This window comes from Rhipicephalus microplus, unplaced genomic scaffold (assembly GCF_043290135.1).
Source record: "Rhipicephalus microplus isolate Deutch F79 unplaced genomic scaffold, USDA_Rmic scaffold_182, whole genome shotgun sequence".
Taxonomy (NCBI): Eukaryota; Metazoa; Arthropoda; class Arachnida; order Ixodida; family Ixodidae; genus Rhipicephalus; species Rhipicephalus microplus.
Genome location: NW_027464753.1, coordinates 222773 through 241987, shown reverse-complemented (window position 1 = coordinate 241987; position 19215 = coordinate 222773). Strand labels below are relative to the sequence as shown.

General features: G+C 45.6%; 1 protein-coding gene across 3 annotated transcripts in view; it reads right to left on the bottom strand.

Moving 5' to 3' along the window:
- The window catches only part of LOC142791688 (uncharacterized), a 99962-nt gene that overhangs the window by 60890 nt on the left and 19857 nt on the right, over positions 1–19215 (bottom strand). For 2 of the 3 annotated variants that reach the window (XM_075885528.1, XM_075885527.1), the window contains exon 4: positions 11942–17240. In XM_075885528.1, the coding sequence (XP_075741643.1) occupies positions 14612–17240 (2629 nt within the window). In that variant the 3' untranslated portion in view covers positions 11942–14611. Of the gene's footprint in view, positions 1–11941; positions 17241–19215 lie in introns of those variants that run through there. The other variant, XM_075885529.1, reaches the window with a different exon arrangement.

Genomic DNA, 19215 nt, shown 5'->3' with positions numbered 1-19215 from the left:
ACTAAGGGATTGCCACAGCAGACAACAAACTTACAACGAAAATTGCAGGTGATATGCGATCGCAACACTGCCAGATCTCAGCCACGCTCCCAGACTTTTTTCAGGCAAAAGGAATGAATAGGAAATCTTTCATAAGGAGCATGCTAAACTCGCAGATGTTTGTTCATTTATGCATGCTTGCAGAAACTTATCGAAAGAACAAATAATAAAAAAGCATGAATTCAAAACGAATGAAAGTGTAAGTAAAGAAACTAAACGATAATACTTGTGTAAAACTGCCAATATTGTCAAGCACACTCCTCATGCAAGAATTTGGAATGGGAAGCTTCTTTCGTAAAGTGTACCTCATGGAATGCTTTAAACTGTCTGCTTAGCAAGGCTACGGTTACAGAGTCTCTTGGCATGCTCAGCTCATTGATGTCAAGTGCCCCAACATTCAACCTCGGAGCATGGTTGAAATCTGGCAGAGTTCCGGTCTTGTACTTTTGCGGCAGTTCCAGTGGCGGTGTGGCAGCCCGCATGCCAGTGCCTCACTGCTTCCTTTTCGGGCCTGCACTTGCCCTGATGAGTGGCAGCTAAATCGACTTGTAGGTGCTTTCTTGTGCTCTCACTGACAGCGGGCTCTACATGGTTGAAATCAGAATTGGAGCGATTTCTAAAAAGTAAGGGACACGATATCAGAGGCTCTCATTTTTGTGGATCATGAAAGGTAGAGTGCGCAGCAATTAAAAGTCAATACTTGGAGCATGTAGCTACGGTTGGTAAGCATGGGAGGTGAGGGCGAGAGAAATTGTGAGGCACAGTGGCTGCATCCGGTAAATAGTCATTCAGTGTGTGGTTCTCGTTGGCACCAGTGGAATGCCGAAATCCTTTGTAGCATGCACTTGCCAGCTTTAGCAGCTTCACGAGGCAGGGCATGCAAGTGCTGTGTTTTGAAGCTATGGTAAGCAGCACTTGTCTAGTACTGCCTGAATGGGTGTACTGGCGAAGAAGGAGCGGTTGAATACGCAGCTTCTGCAGCCCTAGTTGGGAGCACGGCTCGGCGCCTGTAGGGGAATAGGGTGAGGGCATTAAAGAAGTGGACAAGAGAGAAGAAGAAGAGAAACGATGCCCATGACCAAAGTGTGACAGGTGGTTGTCCAGTCCAGTGTCCCCAAGGAAGTACATTATGCTTTTGTTCTCATTTGTATGCCACTGCTTGTGACCCATTTATTTTTAGGTAGCGGGAGCTAGTCAAGCTGTTTTAGTGCAGCTTTTACTCCCGCCATCCTTCATGTTGTACCAGACATGAAAATAAAGATTCAATTCAATTCAATTCAAGTGAGGAATGGTCTTGAAGACCTGGGTGTGGGGAACAATAGGTCCCTCTGTATATGGATAGATCCTGGTGACGGAGCGTGGCAAGCCAGGAGGCTTGTTGTGCTTCAAGGACTGGGAAACATTTAACAGATGCTAAAAGGCTTCCTCCGCCCTGCACGCAGGAGATTAGGCTCTGCCAAGCGGATGACTTTGGGCCAGAAGCGGCCAATGCATAAACACAGTTGAAGGGTCTGTACCAAGTGCAGTCACCATGAGTCAGAAAAGCTCTCACCCTCAATTTCACCACCATCAGCCACATGCACCGAGCATGGTGTTTCAATCACTGAAAACAAGTCCCAAGCGCTTACTTAATTGCTGAATTCCGCTTTTCTTACAACTTCAGAATGAGCCTCAAGGGAGGGGGGGAGAAAACAGTATTGTGGCGCACTGCTTATCTGATATAAAATGCCACTTAAATTGTAAAACGGGAATGAGCAAAATGAAGGTGTCCAACTGAAACCAAACTGAAGAGTATTACTTGTCAGTTTGGAACAAAATTTAAATCAACCTAAATCTGTTTGATTACTTCAAAATGATTTATGATGCTACAGCCTTGACTAAACAAGCATGGTTTATATTACACCCATATATAATTTTTATTAATTTCACCACTTGCACACTAGATGTACCATGTCACAAGCGGTATACAATTGTCAAACTATATATTGTTACGATGAAAGATGTTTATTGTACAGGCGGGATGATCAATGGTCGTAGAAGGAGAACTGGCCCAGAACACAGTCACTTCTTTTTCCTTTTTCTCACTTCGACGAAAGTCTCGTATCATTTCCCCCATTGTAGACGATGCCCACTAGGGGAGTTAGTGTTGCGCGTGGTATGGCTTCAACTGGGCGACGTTGTCAGTTTTCCTGGAACGACGGCCAGAAAATGTGAGGCGTGATATCATGTATGTAACGTCACTAAGGCGCGACAAAACAATGAAGGAACCTGTATAGCGGGCCAGAAACTTTTGATACAAGCGACGCTTGTGGTATAGAGTCCACAGCCACACCATATGTTTTTCGCTGTACGCTACATTTAGATGTGTACGATACATTTAGATGTCGCTTATCATAGCGAGCCTTGGAACGATCTTGAACTGCAAAAGTCCGGAGATGCATGATGCGTCGTGCCTCCTCAGCGCGATCGAGTGTCTCTGCAAGGGATGGGTTTGCTTGCTCAGAAAACGGAAGAATTGTGTCAAGGATAGTACATGGCTCACGGATGTCTAGAAGGTAAAATGTGTTAAAGCCAGTGGTCTCTTGTAGCGCAGTGTTGTAGCCGTAGGTCATAAACGCTAAAACTGCTTCACAGTTCTTATGCTCAATGTACATAATGAGCATGTTAATGAGTGTCCTGTTGACACCCTCAGTCAGACCGTTGGTCTGTGGATGGTACAAAGTGGCATGATAAAACCGGGAAGCAGACCGCTGAAGCAACTATTCCACGACGTCGACTATGAAGTGCCGGCACAATCGCTGATGATGGCACGAGGGGACCCATGCTGGAGGATGTAGTGTAATAGGAAGTCTGAAACGTGATTGGCTATTGCGGCAGAGATTGCTGCAGTTTCAGTATACTGAGTGAGGTGGTCAACACAGGCTTTAGTCCAGCGGTTCCCAGTGATCGATCGTGCAAAAGGTCCCATCAAAACAATACCGACGACCTCAAAAGGAAAACATCGAGGTGGCACGGGATGGAGAAATCCTTGCGGCGCACTTGTTGAACTCTTGTACCGTTGACAATGCTCACAACTGGTCACGTATAGCTGTAGCCTGACGCATGCAGGGCCAGCAGAAACGTTCCAGTGTGTGGTGATAGGTCTAGGCAAACGCCATCTGCCCAGATGTTGGATCGTCGTGCACAGCTTGCAGCACATTGGGGGTGGCAAAGATTTGGGGACAACCGAAAGTAGGTGGGCTCCCTTTACAGCGATTTTTCGCTTGGTAAACAATGTCATCCTGCATGAAAAATGGGGACTGATGTGGCTTATCTACAGCAGATGAGAAAAAAGGAGCCAGACTACGATCTTGACGTTGTTCTGTACGGAACGTTTCCAAATCTGGAGTCAAGAGCAGCGAGACAGTTGTTTAAGTTGTCGGCGTAGCATTTAGTCATGGGAAGGAGAAGTCGCAATAGGCAGTCGGCATCCATGTGACGGTGGCCACTCGAAGCACACATCCGTCGTATTCTTGCAAACGGAGCGCCTATCATGCAAGACGACCAGTTGGATCTTGTAGACCAGTGAGCCAACAAAGTGAGTGGTGGCCTGAGACGATAGAGAATCGGCGGCCATAATGTACAGGCAAAACTTGTGCATGGTGAAGACAGCTGCCAGACATTCTTGCTCTGTAACAGTGTAATTGCGCTCGGCTTCACTCAAAGAACAGCTCGCGTAGGCAATGACACGTTCGGTGGCTCAGTGACGCTGAGCTAATACTGTGCCGATGCCGATTCCACTGGAATCGCTGTGCACCTCAGTTAGGGCTGATGTGTCAAAATGATAAAGAATATGCCTAGAAGTGAGTAGAACCTTTAGCTGAGAAAACGATGACTCGTACTCTTTCGTCCACTTGAAGGGTACGTCTTTGTTGAGCAGATGAGTAAGAGGCTCAGCAAAATCGGCGAAGCTAGTAACAAAACGCTGGAAATACGAACACAGGTCCAGGAAGCTTCGAAGTTTTCGTAGCGAGCGTGGTTGAGGGAAAGTGCCGACCGCGGTGATCAGGCCGAACACAGTGTTTGTCTACAAGATGCCCAAGAACTACAGTTTCACGATCACCAAAATAGAACTTTTTGGAATTCAAGGTAAGTGCTGCTTTCTCAAGGCACGCGTGAACGACATTGTGTTCTTCAAACGTGCGGCCAAAAATTACATCATCAAGATAGCAAAGATATATTCCCATTTTAGGCCACACAGAACTGTCCATAAAGTGCTTAAACATGGCTGGAGCGTTACATAGACCAAACGGCATGACGTTAAATTCAAATAAACCATCTGGAGTTATAAACGTCTTTTTTTCTTCATCGGCAGAGTGCATAGAGATTTGCCAATATCGAGACCTCAAGTCTTAGAAAGAAAGGTATTAGGCGGAGTGCAAACAATCAATAATATTGTCGATTTGGGGAAGGGGATATACGTCTCTTTTTGTGACCGAGTTGAGCCGCCGGTAATCAGTACAAAACCTCCAGGAACCATCCTTCTTTTTTACAGGTATAACTGGTTCTGCCCGAGGGCTAGACGACTCGGGTATAACTTTCTTGGATTGCGTTTCTTCCACCTGCTCAGCAATAGCTTTACGCTCAGACGGAAATACTCTGTATGGTCTCAGGTGAATGGGATGGGTGGAACCAGTATCAATCGCATGACGAATACGTGAAGGTGGTGCAGGAATTTTGTGGCTATTCAGTGCGAAATCAAAAATAGATGCATGGTTGGAGAGGATCCGAACTACAGTGCCTTTTCTCTGGCGATAGCAACTTATACACCATACCCATGAGTATGTTACCACTAGGACAAGCCGTATCAGATGCATTTTCCTTTTTCCTGTCATCGCTAATGACTGCAATGTTAAAATTGCTCCTGGCATTGAATTCAAACACATCCAGTCTCATTCCACCAAGCTGTACAATCAGCTCAAAAAAAAAGAGTTCACTACCCATACCTAAGGCCCCTAAATGAAACAAGTTTCCAAGGTAGCGACATCTTTCCCTTTTTTCCTCGCCTATGTTCCTGGAGCGCCCCCTAGAAGGTTCAAAACTCTCATGAAAAAGCGAATGTTTGGGCTCAGTTGCTACGGTGAATGAATAGGTGTAAACGAAACAAAATAGAACAAAATAAGTCGTAAAATAAACAGTTACCTATATGAACATAAATGGTACAACACAAGAGCAAGTGGGATGTGCGTTACTCAACTGGCAACGCTGTGCAGTGCTATATTTTACACCACTAGTCATGGCGTCTCGCCTCGTACATCGTAGTTCCGCAGCCATGGTAGTTCACACTTCTCCGAATGTGTTTTGTTCGTGCTGTGACACAGTGAACGCACTTCTTGCTGGATCATGTCAGTGGCAACAGGGCATGACGTTGTAACGATACAGCCGGCTTGTGCACACGCAAGAAAAAAAATACGGCCAGACTGGTACGAACGCCTGACAAGCAGCACTGCGATGACCGTTTCTTTTTTTAAATGTGCCCATTTGGACAATAGTGATGCCAGGTGATTCTGATGCAGTGCTTGGAACTTCCTGAAAAGTGAGAGTTCTACTGGTGCGGTGTCTCGAAGCAGCGCGTTTCGGCTCAAGCGTGAAATGTTTCAGAAGGTGCATTGATTACAACCTACAGCTGCTCTGTATACGTGCATACGCACAAGTATTTGTACCAACTGGCATGCCCTACTCGCGCATTAGAAGCATGCCTGGCATTTTAATAAAACCGACAAGTAAACTCCCTTCGCAGATATGCGTCGACGTACATTCGCGTGAAATGTTTCGTAGCTACACTTTACGGTGTGCTTCATCTCAGAAAGCACGAAGTAAGTTGGAAGAGAGCGAAACCGTTTTCTGTTGTTTTATGGCAACGCAGCATTGTTGAAAAACGTGTATGTTGCATTGAGCGAGCACCACGAAACAATCATGGTCCACTTGGCGCACAATAAAACGCTCCTCCTCTTCAGTTTATGTTCTGACTACGATTTCGTCTTTGGTCACGGCGAGAATCCGGCTGGAGCCATATGCGCATGCACACTCGTTTTGAACCTTTTGCATAATGATAAATAACACCACCAGCCATTTGCAAGATCACGTGCAAGGAATCCACCAATTACAGACGCGGATGGCAGAGAAAAAGAGGGGGTAATCGAGAGAGTGAGGAGGACGGCTTGAGAACAATCAGTTACACTACTTTAGAAACTTGTTTCATTTAGGCACCTAACCCAAACTGAGGCTTTGCCAATACTTGCAGAAATCGCACAATGTGGTACAACCACATCCCTCTTCGCACAGCTCAGCTAGATTGGGTGAACTAAAAGGTGAACGTTACCTGCTGTGATACCACAAACATCAACAGGCACTTGAACTATCGACGGGGCCAGCAAAGTTATGCTATCAACGACTGCGATGGCCTAATCGCAGCGCATGGGCTCCCCACAAACACCAGACAGTAATATTTCACCAGCTGAGCAATCCGCAGTGGCTCCACATTTTTTCAGAAAGTCCATACCCAGGATAACGTCGTGAGTAGAATTCAAAAGAACTGCAAAATCTGCCTTAAACAATTTAGCGCCGAGAGTAACAGTTGCAGTACATTCTTCCACTGGGTGCAACGGTTCTCCACTCACTGCACGGAACATTGTCTGGGTTTCCCAAGAGGACATCACTAACTTACTGAGACGACTCCTAAAATTTCCGCTCATGGCAGGAACAGTTGCTCCCATGTCAACTATAGCTGACGTGGGCACACCATCTATAAGAACACTGACCTTATTCTGTAGCATAGATACTGGCGGAGGCATATCTGCACACAATGAAGAATGTCCGGCGACCTCACCTCCATCGGCTGCGGCGTCTAGTTTCCCAGCGGAGGAGGAGAAGTGAGACGCCGACGACCTGGTGGCGGTGACCGATGCTGGCGGGAGGAGGAGGCTGGTGGCGTCACACTCCACACAAGAGCCAGAGAATCACTGCAGAAGGTCTGTTGAAAGTTAATTCTGTAGTAGCCGTTCGGTGGCAAGCGATAGTCTCCCCGAGTACTTGCACGCTGTGAGGATGCTGGGGTTTGTTGATACTGCGACAGAGGTGCCCGGCGCCACTCTGAGCAAAGCTGGCTATATATCCACAAACAATACAGTAAAAGCACACAGGTGATTCACGCCCCACTCGCTGCTGAAGATGGTCAGCGGGATAATCTTGCCATGCTGCCATATCAGGGGGTGACCTTTGTACGGAGTCGTTTCACGGATCAGACATATAGGCACGACGATGTGACTGTACCGGCGTCCTTGAGTTGACGAAGCCCGTAGCGTTGATGGGCACAGGTGCGTGACCGCATGACCTGACAGATCTGTGGCCATGTGCTATAGACTGCGCAGCAGCGTCCCGCCAATCAAGTTCTTCGCGCACTATTTGTCGTATTGATGACGCCAGGTTGCTGGGTAGAGGGACAACATCGATGATCGCGACCGTAGTTACGTTGGGGGGCTACCAAACTTTGCTGAAATGCGTCAAGCTTTGAGGGCCTCAAATATTAAGCAATGTTGGATGATGTCATTCGCCTACTGTTGCAAGTCATCATTTCCTATAAGGTAGTGGTAGATATCCTCCGCAATTCCCTTAAGGAGATGCCCGACCTTATCCTCATCAGTCATTAGTGGGTCCACACTCTTGCACAGCTTGAGAACTTCCTGAATATATATCGTACACATTTCCCCAGGGACTTGAGCATGTTGGCTCAGCACCCTTCTTTGTCATGGTCGTATCTCCAAAACACTTCTTAATCGTCGACGAAGTTCGCACAAGCGGTCAAATTCTCCTCATGGTTCTCGTACCACATCAACGAGGTTCCCTCAAGGAAAAGTGGTACATAGTTGTGCTGGCTGGCAGTGTTCCAGTGGTTATACAGACTCACCCGCCGATAGTGCTTGAGCCATTCCTTGACGTATTCGTCAGGTTTCCCAGAGAATGGGCGCTGTTCCCTGTAATGGTGTCCAGAAGCGTTAGGCGCAGCTGGTTGGATTTCACCGTCAGGGTTCATGATGACTAGTAGCGGCGGCAATCCTGCGAGTCTGCTGCTTCGGCAAAGCTCCAGGGATGCATCTTCTGCCCTACTTGTCCGGTGCTCCAAGGTGTTACCTAGCACTCTCCATCAATGATGTTACGGTGAGAGATGTACAGGCGAGATAACGTATGGCCGCAGAAGGAAGGTTGGTTGGTTGCTCAACAGCATGGCGCAACCCACCCAGGGGACGGGCCATGAATCAGACTGTGCCTTGCTTTTTAAACTCCTGGCCCAGAACGCAGACACTTTTTCTTCCTATTTCTCACTTAAACGAAAGTCCCGTATCAATATTAAGCTTCACTCCCTAATGGACTCCCAGAAATTTTCTATTTAATTTCAATCGATATTAGATGGTCCTTTTCCCCTAAGATTCCTAACTGAGCAGAATTGATACTTTTACTGTTCAAATAGTTAAGCACATTTAACTCCATCACTGTGCACAAGGTGCCGAAGACTAAATTTACTGAGCCACACCAGTTCAAAAACTGCTTTATTTTTTCGAACAGGACTAAAAAGAAGTGCAGCAAACATTGTTCAAAATGACACTCCTAATTTCAGTCAGTTGGAATGCTGTTGTCTGCTCAAAAATCCATTCACGCCGATTTCGATGTCAAGGACAAGACGATAGAGAACAGGCGAGAACAGAACTACAACAAAGAGACAAGAAGGACACGAGCGCTCGTGTTCTTCACGTCTCATTGTCGTCGTCGTTTTTTTTTTTTATCATCATGTCATACCAACTAGCCCAAACTGCCACATGTCAAGAACAAGGTCGTAAATGATCCTCAAAAAGAAAATGTTTTCATAGTTACCTTGTCTGATTTTTCCTCCCTTTCATCTTTTCGACATTCTATCCATGGTGCTGTTGCCCACTCACGCAGATGCTATGCCATGGCAGGAACCGTCTCACTGTTAAGTGAAAAGGGGGTGGTTCGCTTTTGACCACTGAGCTCTACTTATAGCAAGATACTTGCCTGCTGAACAGCTCGCTGTTTACACTCAGTGGAGGATGGTAATGACATTCAGTGGATGCGTAACGCCTCTTTGCTTCCATTCCCAAGTCTCCCCCAATAAGGTGCACACGCTTGCTCTGTGTCATAGGTCGGTGAACTCACTCATGAGTCGAGTCCCTCCGACTCGGAACGGGTATGGAGCCAGAGCGAGTCCAGTGGCGGAAGACTTTAGTGAGAGTGTCCGAGTGCGTCCGGTCGAGGAAGATATTCGGAAGTCTAGCCTGAGTGAGCCCCAAGCGCAACAGATACTTCGCGAGTTTATCTGAGAGAGCTCCAATTTTTCCGCCGACCTATGCTCTGTACTCTTTTCTTTTGTATTCTTTTACAAACGCGCTAAAATCTTCTTCACTATTCCGGCCCCTGTGGGCCTGAATTTTATGACTGCAGCCCACAAGCCAACTCGAAGTTTGAGATCCCCGTTTTAAGCTAACCAGGATATTTTTGTAGTCCTCAATATGTCCACACAGCATGGTATTAATTTCTACAGTCATGTTCACCGCCAACTCCCAAATGCCATATCGGCCACAATTGTAGATAAGCTGCCAGCATTGCATAAGTGGTCTCGGAGATACATCAGCCACTTCGATACAGAGTAGAGCTTGGGCAAGTAAGGAGACTTGGAACGGACACATTTAAAAGTTGAGAAAGACCGGACGTGACCTTTCTGAAGACGGCCTTGTGAGGTGGTGCAAGTTCTGAAAGTTGTCACGTCATGTATGGGAAACTTCTGCTCTATAACAGGAACTGATATTTTGCTGAGAGAAACAATTCTCACAGATACTACAGACAATAAAACACAGGACAGTGTGCCCCCATCAATGTAATGCAAGAGCACTGTGCAGATCCGAGGTCGTTAAGCACAGCTAGCACTAGAGCAGAAGAGGGCGAAAGGTGTGGGAAAACAGATGCGCTCCGTTGAACTCCTCCGACAGCTGTGATGGCACCCGTTGGCTACTGCATCACTCCGAGCTCGCAAAGTGAAATGTTGATGCAAGTTTAACTGGCAGTGGGACTGAAATAAGGTTCGAATCACTACCCTTGATCCCAGCTATGTGGAAAGAGAATGTTCAGGGAATTAGTGCAACATATATTCATGTTTGCTTGTGCGAACAGAAAACACAGTGGCTAACTTTAATAAGAACGCGATTGTTTTCTCACGCCACCCACAAGGTTCCTTGCTCCAGCAGCAGCAACTTTTGAATGGTTGTTGCATGTTTATGTCAATTGCAAACTGGGCAACCATACTATCTGTGTTCCTACATGGTCATGTTTCTGGTGCCAAGTTTACTATTAGTGCTTGTTTTTGGTTCCCAGGTATTTCTTTTACAATGCTTTGTTGTCTTTCTCCTCTACTTTGCTTCTACATGCCACTGCTTTGTGTGGATGCAATTCACGACACTAATTTCGTAGACTGGAGCATATACACTAGTGTGCACTTTTTTTTTGTTGTTGTTGCAATAGATAGCTTACGACCTACTAATCACGGCTGGGAAGCTTGTTTTGCACGAACTCATGATGATTATTTACTTAAAACATTTCTAGAGTGCTCAGTTGCAGTTTCGGTTTGGAAGGGCAGTTTTGGGGGCATTGTAAAAACCGCTGGCAATGCGAAGCCGTAGGCACAGAGGAGGAATTTAAAGGTAGTGCAAGTGCAAGGCGTCCTAGCAAACAGCCAACACAAGCTTGTGAAATAAGTTTTTTACATCGTTCCTATGTTGTAGTCGGCGTCACCGGGGGCTCCACACCTCGTGAAGTTGTGCAGCATGCACTTTAAATTGATTTTGATTGTGTTCTATGCTATATTTGCCCTCGATGATACCTCGTAGATGTTGCGCATGTCTCCATATAAATCTATCTCGCTCATTATTTCACCTTCAAAACTTTGTGTGAGTGCTCCTTTAGATTCATGTTAAAGAAATAACATCGCAAGAAATTAATCTACCTAGATTGTCAAACTGCCCTTCAAAGAATTCCGCACAACAGTTTTCATGTACAAATCATCCTAAAGGATGGCTTAGCTACAAAATGATGACTGAACAGCTCGCACATTCATCCGCAGTTCCAACCAGGCCACCTGAAAACAATGTGGTCTGTTACAATGTCGCACCTGTGATTTCAGAGGCCATGCTCTGCCAGTCGTTATCACCTGCTTTGAATTGGTGGCTCAGCAAGAGAATGCATCACAATCCTACGAAAAATTTAAACAGACCAAAATGTAAAAACTGCCCAAATGACTTCTGTGTCTAAAATAAATCCTCATTACATATTCTAAGCTGTATTTAATTTGCATCATAAACACTATCACTAAATGTTTCAGTTGTTGACCAAAGAAACTAATTACTGAAATGTATTTTACACCTGAAGTTCCTGCCACAATTGTAGTAACAACACCAATACCTTCCTACATACCTTCCTACATTTATCCCATTTCTTCATTAACGGAACGTTTACAAAAGCACAATACTTATTGCTACGTCCTTAAAAGGGTACCGACAAAAATTTTTCAAAACAAGCTAATTTGTGAGGTGCATTTCTACACATCTATGAAACACACACACACATGGACACACACACATGAACACACACATCTATGAAATGTCACCAGTAAATGCAGCCCAATACACGAGACTTAGCGCAAAGTAGAGCACCTTGAGATATTACAGTTGTTTAGTTCTTGCTTGCTAGTTAAATGGTCGTTTCCAACCTAGAACATATGCTCTTTTAATGTCAAATAAAATTTTTTATGCCAAAACCCATATTCGAGTGCTATGCTCCCCAAAAACGACAACAACTATTTGTGGACAGCATGATAATGAGTTCTTTATTGTACTGAACAATGATTTGTCATGAAATACTACAGTGGAATTATACGGAGAGGGATAAGCAAAGGGAAGGCAGAGTGCCAGTCGTAGCAATTTACAGTGGATTTGCACAATTAGGGAAACATGAGACACACAGCACTTATGCAGTTTGTGTATTTTTTTATAAAACTTGTGAATCATTTGTCGATAAAACCTCCTAGGGAATAGCAGGGCGTGATGACCTTCCTTTTTTTTCTCCTCTCTTTTGGCCTCCCCTTTTGCTTGATGCAAAATGTGGTGCCATGCAAGCTGAGACTATGAAGAAATGATACAGGTATCCTCAAAAAAGCAATGCCCACACACACATTGGAATGACCCATTCCCCGAAACTACGGGGACTGTGCATTATGTCTAATCACACAAATTATTATATCACAAGCTTTTTTTTTTTTTTCATAGCATTTACCACTGTGAGCGTAGTACTTTTCACATAGGGTTTGTTTTCAAAGGAAAGCATGAACGCGAAGAAAAATCATCACAGCCAAGTTCATCTCCCTGGAGATTTTTCTGTGTCTGCCCTGTGTGTGTATTATGTGATCAAAATGGCTAAGGAAGTTTTAGCTTTTGACGGTGCTTAGTTGTGCGACGGCTCAAACAGTGGTTTCGTTTCTGACGGCATAAATGCTTTGATGCCACCCAGTGCAAATACTAAAATCACTGGTAAACGAATTCAATGGCGCAAAGACGCAACTTCACGCAAAAAGATGTTCAGGTCGGCACTCCCCTTATATTTTATTGGGCGTAAGTGTGCGTGCCTTCAAAACACGTTTCAACAGAAATGTCACAGAGCTTCTCACAATTGTACTACTGAGCGATTTTGCCGACACGATGAAAGCCGATGAGAGAAAAAAGAGAGCAGCCAAGGCCATTCGACATCAGCCAAGGCCATTCGACATAAATGCCATAAATGTACAAAACCTTTACTAAAACAAGCAAATTTTCAGTTAGGTTGTGCCACACAAAGAAATCAGCCCTCGAAATTTTCTCTTCCTTCACTCATAAATTTACAAATAGGCTGCAAACTGTAATGGGGGTGTTGTATACGAAAAAAATGTCATGACGTTTTTCAAGAAAAAAATAACAAAAGATATATGGGTCAAAAAGCACTGACTTGATGAAAAAACAGCCATGCTATTATGTACACCTTTGTACAATGATCTCCTTTTTTTCTTTCCATGTTGCCTCGGACCTTTTTCTCCCTCCCCTTCAGTGACGAAGGCGTGAAGACATTCGTAAACGATAAATCACTGTGCCGAAATAGTGCACAATAGCCAAATACTCCTTCCTAAAGAGTTGTACCAATCATGCCAGCCATCAAGACAACGACTGCACTAACGACTATTCCCAAATGCCTCGGTTTAGTCCTCAAAACAACGCCAAAACTGCACTGCACAAAAGTAGCCTTGTTGCCAGTTGTAGAGCAATATTTTTTAGTTCCGAAACACATGTTCAAGGAAGGTGTTAAAATGACCGTTAGAAACATCTTACAGTCGGAACTCCGCACAAGCCCGATTCATTGAGGTGGAACAAAAAGATGCGCACCTTTCAACAGCGTCTGTGCACAAGACAAGAATAAAACACGTCTGTAGTCGCTTAACTAAGATTTATAAAGTCAGTACAATCGAGGAGCTACGTTTAACGAAAAGTTTCACGGTTTTTATGCACTACAGTGTTTTCACAAGCGCCCAGAAGATGTGATCTTTTCTCACCCTCGGGCGGCGTAACTGAAACATCTAAAAGGACGAGCTGTTAAATTTGCAAGCATCCCATCGAAAAGGTTTCAAGCTCCATATGAGCTAACTAAACATCTTTTTTTTTTACAGCCAGGACCAATTAAAGGTGCACTTGATGGTCGACAATATCGTCATTGCAAAAGATGCAATCTTGTTTGCATTCAACACATCATAGAATTGTAGTATTGGCTGCGACGTCTCATTCGTTTTACGCATTTTACGAAACAGCCCCCCCCCCCTTTCAGCAGCAGACCATTTCCACTGACCAAACTATGTGCGGCCCGTGAATGAACACTGACGATACAGTAAACACGGCCATGAATTTATGACACGTCTCATTACTGTACATGATAGTCCATGGTCGAACAAGGTACAACTTGCTATGAACAAATTAATGCGGCACCTGCTGCTTTATGCACCATGCATGATACAACCTAGTAATGACAATCCAGAAATGCGTGTACAAAAAAAGCCCCCCCAGATTTAAAACAGAAAACAAACAACAGTCCCACCTCTCTCCTCCAACCAAACAAACGATGTTCGTAAGCCTCAGTGCCGATTATTAACCACCATAAGAACATTCCAAACAGGTCAGAAAAAAAAAAGAAAACAAGAAACTGCTAGATTAATGATCAACCACCCTCATTTCTCGCCTTTTTGAGAGCTTTGCATGATATAAAGGTCACCAATAGGACCCAAAAGACATGTATGCCTAAGGCCATAATTTCCAGCGACAGAAAGAGGGAGTGGAGCTTTTTTTGCTGCAATGGTTCAGTCTTTGATAAATACAGGTTAAAGACCTCGGAGCAAAAGAGCCAAGGCAACAATCAAAAGTGTGTGAGGCACGAGTGAGCCAGCCTTTCACACTGTTCAGCTCTGGCCCACAATAAGGGCTGCCGACTTATCCTCCTTCACTTCGTGCTGCACGGCATTCTCGCCGACTCCCTTCTTGCGCCGCTGCCGACGTCGTGGCGAGGGTGACTTGCCCGCCTCGTCGAGCTCGGCTTCGTTCTCAGACACTAATGATCGGCCCCTTTTGCGGGAAGGCGACGGCGTATGCGGTTTCTCTGCGGCATCCGCATCTTCGTCGTCGGGGATCTTGGTGTAACTGTGTTCGATCAGGTGCGGGCTCATCTCGAACAACCTCAGCTCTCGCTGCGACATCTCGGTCGCAGCCTCGTCAACAGCCATGTCGTCCTCTTCGTCCTCATCTGGTACAGACGGAATGTCGATGGGAGGGGGCAGCGGTATTTCGTACGGATCCACCGGTTTCTCGATCTTGCTTGCTAGTTTCGCACGAGCAGCCTCTCTGATCTGCTCCTCAGTAGGAAACTGCGACTCCGGTTCTATGCTGGACAGTTGGTCGTCGCTTTTGTTGCTGTTTTCGTCACGCTTTGCCTCCGGAGACTGCACCTTTGTGCCCCGCCTGGATTGCCGATCTGAGATGTGCTTCGCACCAGGAGAGAGCGTCTTCTCAGCCTTCTTACCTTTTCTTGGTTGCCGTTCACCATCACGTTTCATGCCTGGTGACAGCGGCTTGTCTGCCTTGCCAGCTCTTCGGGATTGCCTCTCGGTACCGTGCCTGGTGTCCAAAGACAGTGCCTTCTCAATGTCATGTTTCCTCGACTGCCGCTCCGCTTGCCGCTTGCTTTTTTCCCGCACCGGCTTTGATTCGGCTGCATCCTTTTCCTTCACCTTATCTTTTTCACCCTCCTTCTTACCTTTCTTAGGTGAAGCTTGTACCTCTGGCGTGTGTGTCGACTTGGGGGCAGCCTCACCCGGCTCTAATGCCGAGTCCTGCCTATCCTTTTCTGCACCATTTTCAGGTGCACCAGTTTCAGAACTTTCTTCTGTCTCCTTCTTTTGTTCACTGTCCTTTCTAGATCTTTTTGCTATGCGGTTAACAACATCTTCTTCTTTCAGGCGCTTCGTTCTTTGTTTCTCCTGAAGCTTTGCCTCCGACTTGCCCTCTGACGGAGGTTTTGACTCGGCCTTGGGGTGGGTCGTGGCTTTAGACTGAACAGGTGTTTCAATAAGGAGCTTGGACTTCGAGTGGCCATCGAAGTCTGGCCGGGCTTCGAGCTCAGCCTCGGACTTTGCTTTGTCTTCGAACATGGATGAAGCTTCGGGCTCTGCTTGAACATCAGGCTCAGGCTGATCTTCTGATTCAGGAGCTGCTTGTGGCTCGGGTTGGCTGCCAGACTGATCTGGGGCCTCAGAATCAGCCACACTTTCAGAGTGGGCTTCAGGCTTATCTGCGGCTTCTAACTCTGGCTGTGGTACTGGCACAGGCTTTACTTTAGACTTACGCTCAGTATCATTCTGATTTTCCGGCTTAGCATGCGATTTGTCCTTCACTTGAGCTTTGCCCTTTTGATGACCTTTAACCTTGGGAGTCTGCTCTTTTACTTTTGGATGGGATTCAGATTCTTGTTTGGTTTCAACTTTCATTTCTGGCTCTGCCTTAGTCTTAGATTTGCCCTCCACTTTCTTGATCTTCTTTCCCTCATGCTTTTCTTTCGCTTGGTCTTTCCTGCTCTCATCTGGCACTGGAGCAACCTTAGCGTCAGCTGCTTTGATGGCAGCCACATCATCTGCTATGCTGTCTTTAGACTCGACCTTCTTCTCCTCAGGTACTGCTTTTGGCTTCACTACTGGCTTCCGTTCGAGCCTGTCAAACTCTTTGAAAAGCATGTCCTCAACTTCCACTATTTTTCGTTTCCGCATCCGGCTTTCAGGCTTCTGTGGAGCTTCCTTTCTCGCAGTCACAACTTTGTCGGGCTTTTTTGCCGGTGCCTCCTCTTTTTCCTTCTTCTTTTTCTTTTTAGTTGAGACTTTGTCTACGGCGTTTTCTTTGTTCTTCTTCGTAACAGGCTCGCTCTTGGGTGTGCTATCTGCTCCTGAAACAGCGCCAGAATCCACTTCTGGCGTGCTGAGCCCTGTCTCAGTCCGCTTCTTCTCGTCCGTTGCTTCCGGTGGCACTTGATTTTCGCACTTTACCGGAATCGGGCTTTCCGAACTATCATCCGTCCCGCCCCCCGTGTCCCCACTTTCAACCTTATTCTCAGAGTAGTTTTTCAGTATTCGCTTTTTCGGGGAAGTGAAATTGAGTCTGACCATTAACTTACGACCTGTTCGTGGCGCTGGTGAAGACACTGGCTTGGCCCCGGAAGAAGACACCTTCTTTTCGGGGGCAGCCTTCTTTACCGACTGTGTCTTCTTTTCTGCCGGTACCCTTTTTTCGACAGGTGGCTTCGTCTCAGATTTCGACTTCTTGCTGGACTTTGGCTTTTTCTCGGGTGACACTTTCTTTTCCCGCTTGACTGGAGTTGGCGTTACTGGCTTTAGTGCCGACGGTGGTGGAGGCAGTCCAGCTGATTTGGCCTTGGACTGCTCACCCTTGACAGTAAAGTCAAAGTCCGACACCGTGAGTGTGCTCTTCACCTCCTCCAAATAGGCTGCCAACTCGTTCCGTGAGCGGAACTTCTTCCCCTGCGGGCTAAGTGAAAAGGAAGCAACAAGCACACAAACATTAGACAGTGCTAAAAAAATTGGCTCTCCCCAAAACATCTTTTACAGAACCCACAAAAATGCATTGGTTACTTTAATACGTTGCTGTGTGACATTACAATATAACCAAGTGTTACATCTGTTAGAACTCTTTCATGAGCGCACACATGCCAAGAAAAAACATTGAGAAAATAGTAAAAATAAAAGTAACCACAGACACGAATGATTACACTATGTGGTCAGGACAATGAAGGAGGTGACGATATGACTGTTGAAAATGAACCTCTTTATTGAGCAAGGTTGTGCCTGGAGGAAGGAGAGGTGATTGAGAGGGAAAAAAAAAGAAAAAGCAATATGTGCTATAGTACAATAAGCACAGCTGTTGGTTGCCGGTAATTTGATCACTGGCAAAACACTGTCTTTTATACATCAGTGACTGAACTTTCCAGGGTTACCAGAGGCACTCGTGAAAGCTCTTCAGTGAATTTGATGAGTCATGCCCTGTGCCGTAATTTTAACAAAAAAGACCAAAACAATTCTGAACCTTCCCAAACGTCACTGAGTAGTCTGTGCCGTGAAGCGCTATGGTTTTGTTTGCGAGTGAAGCCTTATAAAAGTCAAGAAAAAAAGAAAGAGAGAGAGAAAAGGTGGGGGAAGGCGTGTGAGACAATTACTATACACCTTAATTTCACATTTGAGCACAGCTGTTAGGGTGCAATGTGCGGTTCCATGAGATTACATTAAATGAGACAGACAATTAGAAGACTGATAAATTCCTTGGCTGCAGTGATGTGAAAGTCTACATTTACCATGGCATCCTTCAGCCCTACTTGACTCATTCACAACAGCAGCCGATGAGACAATACCATTATTCGCATTGCTCATTCTGAAAAGAATGCTATGAATAGTGCTGCTGGCACAGAAACCGTAATCTGCAAATGGCCACTGTTTTAAAGAAAAGCTGAAGCAGTTGGAAAAAAAAAAAAAAAAAAGATCTTGGTGTGTATAAGAACGGCTGTCGGTTTTATCCCTTCTGAATACGAAAAGCGATGCAAGTTCTCAAAAGATTATGCAAATAGCACATTTTGGCAGGAGAGGCTATGGCCACACAAGGCTTCTCGAGATGCTGTGCAGACATGATAACATCATCCTCATTACGCCACGTTATTTACAACAGCAGTGCTGCAGAAGCGTGCTTATTCAATTAGCTTCGTCAATGGCACATCATGAGTTTGTCATGGAGGCCATGGCTGAAGATACGAGAGGTGCTTGCACACGTAGCACTTGGAATATGGATCATATTTTTTGCTCCACTTACAAAGCCGACTGAGCGGAGGGTGATGGAGCGTCCACTTGGTTTTGCCATCATTTTGCAGCCAAGTTCATAGCATCTCGACAAAACAAGCTAATCAAAAACACGAAATCTACGCAGTTCCCTGCACTGTCTCAGTGTGCTACATATGCACATGGCTGAGTGAAAACGACAACGAGCTGAAGGTGTCTAGTGAACAGGGAACGTATTACAGTGTAAAACAGCTTCGCCAGGGAACCGAAAACGACGTAGATTTCCACACCGACAGTTTCGGTGAGCTGGCGGGATGAGCAAGACAAATTTTTCTTTCAGGAATTTTGAAGCTCCTGCTGCAACAAGTGCGAAAGCAAATGACAAAATTACCGACAACAATGTTGGTCCTTGATAACTACGAAGTTCTATTGAGTTCTACGACCTCTTCAGCTTCCTTTAAGGAGCTAGTAAACAGGCTCCGACCTCTTTTTTTCCCACCACCTATACAAGCTTACCAATCCGTACAGTACAGCAGTGATTACGTTTTTCGAATACTACAGCATCGAGCAGCGCAGACCCCCCCTTTTGAAAAACAGTTGCCGCAAATGACCAACCCTCCTCACACTGCAGAGAAGCAAACAAGGCCCATGGCCAACTTGACATACCATGCTCGCTGATT